The following is a 9,270-nucleotide window of genomic DNA, read 5'->3' on the forward strand; positions in this document are numbered from 1 at the left end:
CCAAGGAGGAGCGGGCCCTGCAGGCCCCCTGGCCCCAGGCTCTCAGGTTCCTAAGGGGAGCCCAGCCTGGCGCTGGCCATCCTCAAAATCTCCACCTTGTTGGACACCAACTCTAACCTAAGGAATCTCCTTGCCTTTGGCAGAGATCCTGTGGGGTGGGATAAGTATTTCCCCTAGGGGCCAGGAGAGTTGAAGAGACTTGCCCAAGGTCACACAACTTTGCAGGAGGATTTTAGCCCTCTGACTTGAAGGCTGACTCATCCTGCCTCCACTCCTTGCCCTTGAGACAAAGAAAGGGGGACAGAATGTGTGATCCCCTAGTCCTCTCTCACAAGAACAGCAGAGCCATAAGCTCAAAGATCCAGAGAACACCAGGTCTCATTGGGCAGAACCATGTAGGGTGGTGAGGGCTGGCCTTTGCTCCCCCAGGCATGGGTTCAAGTCTACCAGCAGAACTTAGCCCTTCTGTGCCTCAGTCAGACCTTGTCCAGAAACTGGAGATTGTGGGAGCATGAAATAAAAAAACGGGTACAAGATGCCCCCAGCTGCAGGCAGCTGGACACCTGAGTGTGCGAGCAGACTGGGGGACATCAGGGAGAAAGAGGAAAGGGCACAGGTCAGCTCTGAAGCAGGGGGCCTGCTAGCCAGTGCTGGGGCTAGTTGGGGCAGAGCTGGGGCTCTAGACCTTGGACAGGGATGCCTCATAGATACACTGGGCAGCAGCTCCTTGGAAAACAGGATGAGAGCCTGTTTCCTGAGCCTGAGCCTCTCCCTCCTACCACCCCCCATCTCCACCCCATGTCCCCTGAGGCCAGGGTAGCCCCCATTAAAGGGCTCCTTCCTCCTCGGACACTTTCTTCCAGTCTTGGTAATGGTAATAGGGTTTCTCGGCAAGCTGTAATAATGGTGGAAAGAACGCAGCCTTTCCGCCTCTACCCTCGATTAAGGGATTAAGAGAGCGGGTCTTGGCCCACGGGACCCTCCCTCTCCAGGGCCTGTGCTTCCGGAGAGGTGCTGAAAGCAACCTTGGCAGCACTCTGGTGGAGAGGGGGCTGGAACCTCAGGTCCGGTGGGGCTGGGGAGGCCACAGTCTGAGGCTGGCAGGATGAGGAGCTGCGGCCGCCCCACACTCCAGTCCCAGGAGGGCTTAGGCAGGAGAGCAAGGGCTGGGATGTAGGCCCTCAGCACTGAGCTCTCGGGCCCCCAGACACCAGAGATTGGTAAAATCAGCCCCCCAGAAGAGGTTCAGAGCAGGTAAGTGACAGGTCCACGGCCTTGTAATGTGCTGAGCGGAGCGAGGATCTGAACCCAGTTCTTCCACTCCAGGGGGCTGTGCAGGACAGCCCAGCCTCCCACAAGGCTGCAAGCCAGCATGACCACCCTGTTCTCAGGGTGGGGTGGCCCTGGGAAGGGAGGGAGCAGGCACCAGAGCAGTGGGAATGGCATAGAAAGTGGAGAGAGGGAGTTTCAGGAAGAGCATCTCCAGCTCCTCCCCACCCTGCCCAGAGAAACCCCAGGGGTGCCCCTCTTAACTATGAGCACCCCTAAGGCCTGAAGCAATGCTGTGGTTGAGAGTGCAGACCTGCCCTGGTGGGTGAGGTGGGGTGTGGTAGGGAATTTGGACTCACCAGGCCAGGGATGGGGCTCCTGGTGAAAAGAATGGGTCTTGCCTGATATGCAAGAGCAAGGGTCAGCCCTCCACAGGCTGCCCCAGGTGGGTGGACAGGAAGGTAAGGCCAGGAGAAGGGCTGGGGAGGGAGGAGGCATGAGCCTGCTCAACGGGCCCTGGGATGAGCCCTGAGAGCCTGCCCCCAACCCAGGCCCTGCAGGCAGAAGCCCACTTTGCCGCTCCTGCAACACATACCATTCTCACCCTCTGCGTTCATCATCTCTTCTTCCCAGCGACAGGGTAAGCTCAAAGTTCTGGCTTCGAGTTTGACGGCAGCACCAGCTGTGTGACCCTGGGCCAGTCACAGCCTCTCTCTGAGCCCTTTCTACTGCAGTGGGCTTCTCTGACATCCAGAGAGAAGGTGTCTTCGAGAGGCTGGGACAGAACCACTCACTGGCCCTCAGATGCTGAGAATCAGCCTGGGTCTGGGGAGGGCGAGCCTGCCGTCCATGGAAGCATCTCAGAGGGGCTGAGTTCACAAGCTCAGTTCACAAGCTGACCTCTGTGGTCCTGTCTTTGATCCTTCCACGTATTTTCTCACTGAATCTCGGCCACAGGCTTCTGAGGAAATGCCAGGCACAGAGAAAGCCATTCATTCTTTCATCCAATCACGTGTTCAGCCAACAGTTACAAGTCTGACACCCGCGGCGCTGGGAGTTCTGCAAGAATCGGGTCATCTGCTCCATACGCGGGGGTCTGAAGCCCAGCCGGTCACTCCACGTTGGGCACCAGCAGTAAACAAGGGCCACACAGCTCTTGGCCCCACGGAGCACATAGTCTAGAAGTGGGAGATAGAGATGCCATGAAGGAGAGAGACCATGCAGAGATAGGGGTGATCTCGCGGGGTGCGGAAATGACATGCACGTTCTGTCGGGAAAGGTGGGCCAGGTAAGGCGCCTGTGAGAGCTGAAGGACAGAGGTGCGGCAGGGCAACGATCTGTGGGAGAGCGAATGAGGTGGTCTCAAGCTGGAGCCAACTGTGTGAAACTGACCGGACGAAGGCTTTTTATGGGTCAACTGTTATTATCATTTTTATTATCGGGGATACCGCCCCCCCATTTCCCGGCTCTTTACTCCTGAGTTAACTCTTTGTACACACAGCGGTTGCGGGGAGGGGGGTGCGGTGAGGAGCGGCTGGCCGCGCCCTGTGGAAGCCAGCCGAACGAGGGCGCCCCAAACAAGTCCTGCGCTTCCCCGCTCTGGCCCCGCTGAGGGGGAGGGGCGGCCAGGTCCGGCCAGACTCCGGGAACTACATTTCCCATAATTCCATTTCCGCCGCCATCTTGGCCGGTGGGCGGTGGCAGCTTAGGGTCTAGCCCTCCAGGCCGTTCAGCCGGTTCCGCTCGCCCCTAACCTGGGCCTCCACCATGGGGGCTGTGTGTCCTCGCCCAGTAGGGCCTCTGGGGACCTGCGCAGCTCCTGTCCACTTTCTCCGCCCCTCCACCCTTAGGAACCTGGTCCACGTGTCAGTCTACGGCGGAGGAGGCTGCTTGCCCTCCTCTGGCCAAGCAAGGACCGGAGGATCCAGACCGTGGGGGCTCCCACGTCTCCTCTCCAGACCCCCGCCCTGCACATACTGCCCACACCCCTCCATTCCCAGATGACCCCTCTTTTTGCGTCAGTAAGGACAGAACACTAGGATCCCGGCAGAAGCCCAAATCCCGGTACCAGGCGCCTAAAACGCCAGGATTGAGGCGGGAAGGTTAAAAAGGATTATCAAACAGCCAGGCCCAAACCCCTGACTGCTAGACCCTCCCCTATACGCTGCCCGGGGGCGGGTGGGAGTAAGGGACCTGCAGAGGGACTGGCCCTTTAAGGGGGTGTGGTCGGGGGGCGGGGGAAGCAAGCGAGACAGAGAAAGCGGCTTCGGCGGCGGCGGCGGCGGCGGCTCGGGCGGCGGCCGCGGGGGACAAAGGGCGGGCGGATCGGCAGGGGGGGGGCGGGGCGCGGCCAGGCCAGGCCCGGCCCGGGGGCTCCGCATGCTGCAGCTGCCCCCGGGCGCCCCTGCCGCCGCCCTCGCCGCCGAGCCGCTCGGAGCCGAGCCCGCAAGCTAACCCGAGCCAGCGGCCCGGAGCCAGCCGGCGGGCGTCCCGGAGGCGGCGGCGCAGGGAGGGGCCCGACGCGCGCACGTGGCCCCGGCGGCCGCCATGGCGGACAGCGGCCCCGCGGGGGGCGCGGCGTTGGCGGCCCCGGCCCCCGGACCAGGCAGTGGTGGCCCAGGGCCCCGCGTCTACTTCCAGAGCCCCCCTGGGGCTGCAGGCGAGGGCCCGGGCGGCGCAGACGACGAGGGCCCAGTGAGGCGCCAAGGGAAGGTCACAGTCAAGTACGACCGCAAGGAGCTACGGAAGCGCCTCAACCTGGAGGAGTGGATCCTGGAGCAGCTCACTCGCCTCTACGACTGCCAGGTGTGTCCCCTATTCTGCGCTGACACCCTAAGATCGTTCCCTAGTCGGACTGCTTGGGAACCCCACCTTGCGCCTGCCTGTCACCCAGAGTCAATGGGCGCTCCGCTTCCGCGCGCTCCCCTCCCTTTCTATACTCCCCGCCCCCAGTGTGTGCTCTTTCTTGTCTGACCTTAAGTCACTCCAGTCTTCTCCCTCGTGACTCTCTCATGTCCCTACTGTGGTCAAGCTTAGGGGTCTTCTAGAAGCCTCAAGGGATAGCCTGAGGCATGGGCAGGAGGCTAGCCTGGGCGGGCAGTGCAAAGAGACCTACCTGGTGCTTGCTAACCGTATCTGGTTAAAAGGCACGAGCCTGGTGGGATCGTACAGGGTCTGGGCTGTTCTAATGGGCCAGCCTGCCGCTCCATTTTGGTGTAGGAGCAAGTAGCCTTCCTCTGGGTTCTGGTTCTCCACCCCATGACTCCTTCCTTGCTCAAACGGTGACTCAGGCCCCTGGGGGGCAGGGTGGAGGAGTGGTCTTGCCCTGTGCTGCTGCCTGCCCTAGACCAGCCCTGGAATGCAGCTGGCTCAAGACTGGATAGAGGCTTCCTGGGGGGGAGGGTTGGCAGGCACCCCCCCCCTCAGCAAAGTATAGGCTCTTTGTTTCCCCCTTACCAGCCCTGGGTCCTTCCCACTGACCCCTCACCCTTTACTTCCTCCCCACTCCTGGGAAGCTGTGACAGGTGTTTGGGGGAAGGGTAGGGGCTGTGAGGAGTTGAGACAGCTGGCCCCACCTGTGCGCTGACTTGGGTGGGGGGCGGGAAGTTGGGGCAACACATCTGCAGGGTTCTCAGCCCAGGGTCCGCCAGCCCTAGCTGTCTGGCCCTGTCTGGCACCCACGGTGCCCAACTGGCAGGGACAGGAAGCTCCCCCCCCTCCCCGTTGGGCATTTTGCCTTGGCACAGGCCTGATCTGTTTTCTTCCTCGGACAGCTGCCGCTGTCTACTGGGCGAAGAAGGCTGGCTCATCCCGCGGTTGGGCAGGGGCCCCAGCTAGAGCTCACACCCTCTCTCCCAACTCAGGCCCTTGTCTCTCCCTCCTTCCCCACCCCCACCCCAGGAGGAGGAGATCCCAGAGTTGGAGATTGATGTGGACGAACTCCTGGACATGGAGAGTGATGATACCCGGGCTGCCAGGGTCAAGGTGAGAGAGGGACTAGGAGAGACAGCAGGACTGTAGGTAGGGGAGATCAGGGAAGAAAGGGCTGCCTGGAGGCACTGCCCCTTGGGTAAGCAAGTCTCTAGATTTAGGCCTTCTTTGGTTGTAGTCATTCAGCTCTGTGATGGTGAGCCTCGGCTTCTGCCTCCGTCAAATGGGGCAAATGGTGCTTGCCCAGCTGTTGAATGGCTGTGACATCATCTGTGCCTTGGGAGTGGCCCCAGTCCCTTGGAAGTGGGTACAGGTGAACTTTAGGTCCCTGTGTCTTAGAACTCACAGCTGTACTTACCCCCTACCATGCCCTCCTAGGAGCTGCTGGTTGACTGTTACAAACCCACTGAGGTAAGTAAGTGGTTTCCCCAGAGGCTGGGGTGAGAGGTGCCTGGGTTTGTCATCATGCGGTCCGGTCTCCCTAATGCCCTCCCTTCTGTTCAGGCCTTCATCTCTGGCCTGCTGGACAAGATCCGGGGCATGCAGAAGCTGAGCACACCCCAGAAGAAATAAGGGTCCTTGACCCCGGTGAATGGTGGCTCCCACAGGACAATCGCTGCCCCCCGACCTCGTAGCAACAGCAATACCCGGGGGGGCCCTGCGGCCAGGCCTGGTGCCATGAGCAGGGCTCCTCGTGCCCCTGGCCCAGGGGCCTCTTCCCTGCCCCCTCAGTTTTCCATTTTTGGGGTTTTTTATTGTTATTAAACTGATGGGACTTTTTGTGTTTTTATATTGACTCTGCGGCGCGGCCCTTTAATAAAGCTAGGATATGCCTTTGGTGCAGCTCACAGGCTCAGCTGGTCTCTTTTAGGGGGGACACACTGCTCCATGACTGGACTGCTGCCAGCTCAGCGTCTTCCCAGGTGACCGCAGGCCTTCCTGAGGGCCATGTAGCCATGGCGATAGCCCAGTGCTGGCTCCCAGACCAAGAGCTGGAAGTGGCTGGGAACTGGGGGAAGTGGTGTTGCTGTTGGCAGGCAAGAACACTCCTTTTCCTCTGGGCCAGGGGCCGCCCACCATGCCACCTAGGGCCTGGCCACTGTGATCCCCATGCCAGTGAGCCTACACCCAAGGCAAGAAGATGGGTCAGTGGTGCCAAGGGGGAAGGGGTACTGGCTGAAGCTGTGGGTTCTCAGTCTCTTGGGGCCCACAAATACACACAGGCTCACTTCACAGACTTTAAGGGTTTTGTTTTTTGTATTTTTTTTTTTTTTTTTAAACAGTCTGGTCCCTGATGGGGGCCTCTCCACTGCCCCTTCCCAGTTTTGCTACAGTTCTGAGCGTCGCTCGATTTTGAGTAGCTCCACCTCGAACACGAGGGTTGCGCCGCCTGCAGGGGAGAAGAAGGGACAGAATGAGAATCAGGACCACAGGGAAACAAGATGGGTGCAGGACCCTGGGGGCAGGGAGGTATATTACCTGGAATCTTTGGGGGAGCTCCCCGCTCTCCGTACCCTGTCAAAGATGCACAAAGAAACAGTGAGGTGTAACCAGGCCAAGGGAGAGGTGTACTGCAGACACCCAGCCTGAAGCCAGGCCTCTGCCCATCTCAACAAGAAAGCGAGAAATGGAGAACGTGTAATGGAGACGGCAAGGGGCTACAAAAGGTCAGGTAGGGGGCAGAGAGCGGGTTCCAGAATCAAGTGTCCCAGGGGTCTTGCCCTGTTCTCACTGCTGAGCATAGTTAGACTTGGAAGAGGCATGTGCCATAATGAATGGATGGGGTGGAGATCAATGCAGAGGCTGAGCCAGACTTCACCCTTCCCCAGACACACACCCTAAACTCCCCCATTCAGGCTCAGGAAGGGCCTCTTACCCAACTCTGATGGGATCACCAGCTTCCGTTTTTCTCCCTCACACATCCTGCAGGGCAACACACGATCTGCACAGGGCAAGCACCCAGGTTCCCTGCCCCCCACCCCATCCCCGGGGCTTGCCTCCCACAGTCAACCTCATGGACCACACCCACGGCCCCCTGACTCACCCGAGCAGCCCCTGGTCCCAGCCCTTGATGACCTGGCCTGTGCCCAGGGAGAAGACAAAGGGCTGGTTCTGGGGCAGGCTGCTGTCAAATTCCGTCCCATCTTCCAGCTTCCCCTGTGGGACCATGGAAAGGCCAGTGAGAGGAGGGTCCACTCTGAGATACCTCCCCACCCAGCTGCTCTCCCCAAGCTGGCTCTCCATTTCCCCGTTGGCAGCCATAGCCCTAGAAGGGGACAGAGCCTTGGGTGGGCAGCTCATAGGACACTCACTGCTTGCTGGTGCCAACCTGGGGATCAGGCAGTGAACAGCAGGGGAGAACTATGGAAACTACGTAAAAGGGAAAGGGGAGGTGCCCAAGGTCACCCACCTTGTAGGCTGAGAGATCTGGCTTCCAAGTCTCCTCAGGTCCCCAGAAGCCCCACCCACGCCAAATGACCCACTCCCTCACCCACCGTGTAGTGCATGTGCAGGACGTCCCCCTTGCGCGATTTGATGGGACAGTGGTCCACCCGCTTCTTGACCCCGATCTGCAGCTTCCGTTTGCCCTCCGCCCCCGCAGCAGTGGCCAGGGCGCTCAGGCAGATGGACAGTACTGTCAGGACCCAGCTCAGCCTCATGTCTCTGCGGGGACAGACCCCGACCGACCGACCAACCGACCGGAGGGTAGGGCGGGGAAGGCATGGAATAGGGGCAGGTTCCAGAAGAATTCCACCCCCACCGTAACTTGCCTGCCCCTGGGGATCCCCTTGTCCCGTGTCACCACCCCATCCCCCGGGGCTTCGCGGCCACACTTACCAGTCCAGTGAGAAGGGGGCTTGCCCGAGGACCCCAGCAGCGGGGGGAGGGGGTCAGGGGAGGCCACAGCAGCCAGGGCCCCGCCCCTTTGTTCACCCCCAGCCCTTCCTTCCCTCCCGGTCCCCAGCTCCACTCTTCAGTTCCCACCCGTACCTTTACGCAAAGTCCAGACCCTATCTGGCTGTCCAGCAGTTGCCTCGACAGGGCGACCCCATTCACGCCACACCCAATTGCCCCCCGCCCAGCACACCCACACTTCTGCGGCCGCTGCAGGGGGCCTGCCCCGAGGGACCCACACATCGCCGCTGGATGGCTCCGGGGAGCCCCGATCCTCCGGAGGAATCCCCCAGGCCGGGCCTGTGCCTCCGCCAGGGGCGCCGCCCCAGCTCTGAGCCCTCGGGGGCCTGCGGGGTACCCAGACTGGTCCCGTGTCGGGTGGCCGCCGAGCCCGCTCCACCCACACCACCTCTCCAGGGGGAGTTCTCGGCCTACCGCGTCCCCAGGCCCGGCCCCCACGGAGGCCGCCCCCGCGTGGACGCCCCGGGCCATTACCTGGGCCTACCCCTTCGCTTGACTCCTTGACCCCACCCTTTAGAGGACGTAGTTCCGCCCCCTGCTCTGGAGCCCCACCCTCGACAGAACCAGACCCCTTTTCCTGAACGGTAGCCACGCCACTCACCGGCTGAAGGCCCGCCCCCAGCGCCTGAGCTCCGTCCCTTTCGGTCTCTACACCCGAGGCTCCGCCTTCCGCCTGTTCCAGCTCCTCCTCCAAAGACCAGGCTCCGCCCCCCACCGATCCTAGCTCCGCCCCCAGCCCCGGAGTTCCGCCTTCTACTGGAACCAGATCAGAGGTTCCACCCGTCTCTGTTCCACGTCCCGCCCCGACTCCCGGGGCTCCGCCCCGTGCGGCGTGAGAACCCTCCCCCTGCGGCATCCCCAGACAGCTCCGACCCCAACTCCCAATTTCCTCCTAACCTATCCCTCGTTGATGCTCGGAGCCCCGGCCCGCTCCTGCCCGACCTGATCCAGCCTGCCCCCTTGCACCCCGGCTCCCCCCAGCCCGGGCTGTGGCCCCCGCTCACCTCCTCGCCGCGCCCCCGGAGTCAACCCCAGTCGTGCTGCTGCCTCTGCGCAGGCGCGTCATCGTCGCTACCCGGCCCGGCCACGCCGCCCGCCCTCATTGGACTGTGCGAAACCCGCTGCCACACGCCCGGTGGGGCGGCCTTTCCCCCA

At 61.7% G+C, this 9,270-nt stretch overlaps 2 protein-coding genes across 8 annotated transcripts; one reads left to right on the plus strand and one right to left on the minus strand.

Annotated features, from left to right (window-relative positions):
- Positions 1-3,633: 3,633 nt before the first annotated feature.
- On the plus strand, positions 3,634-5,979 carry PPP1R14B (protein phosphatase 1 regulatory inhibitor subunit 14B). Its single transcript, XM_059402739.1, is given in 6 exon segments — positions 3,634-3,682; positions 3,685-3,791; positions 3,793-4,074; positions 5,170-5,253; positions 5,578-5,610; positions 5,704-5,979. Coding segments are annotated over 6 exon segments (609 nt in total). The 5' UTR covers positions 3,634-3,648; the 3' UTR covers positions 5,773-5,979.
- A 453-nt stretch (positions 5,980-6,432) lies between these two features.
- Positions 6,433-9,229, minus strand: FKBP2 (FKBP prolyl isomerase 2). Of its 7 annotated transcripts, none has more exons than XM_059402750.1 (6): positions 9,120-9,229; positions 7,695-7,863; positions 7,244-7,356; positions 7,076-7,122; positions 6,679-6,714; positions 6,433-6,589 (listed from the first exon to the last, which is right to left on the minus strand). In XM_059402750.1, the coding sequence occupies exons 1-6, from the start codon at positions 9,179-9,181 to the stop codon at positions 6,528-6,530; spliced, it is 489 nt and encodes a 162-aa protein (XP_059258733.1). In that variant the 5' UTR covers positions 9,182-9,229; the 3' UTR covers positions 6,433-6,527. The 7 variants fall into 7 exon arrangements, with proteins under 7 accessions (XP_059258733.1, XP_059258754.1, XP_059258743.1 ...); XM_059402771.1 differs by lacking the exon at positions 9,120-9,229 and adding an exon at positions 8,717-8,807; XM_059402760.1 differs by lacking the exon at positions 9,120-9,229 and adding an exon at positions 8,590-8,674.
- Positions 9,230-9,270: the final 41 nt, after the last annotated feature.

This window comes from Mustela nigripes, chromosome 1 (genome assembly GCF_022355385.1).
Source record: "Mustela nigripes isolate SB6536 chromosome 1, MUSNIG.SB6536, whole genome shotgun sequence".
NCBI lineage: Eukaryota > Metazoa > Chordata > Mammalia > Carnivora > Mustelidae > Mustela > Mustela nigripes.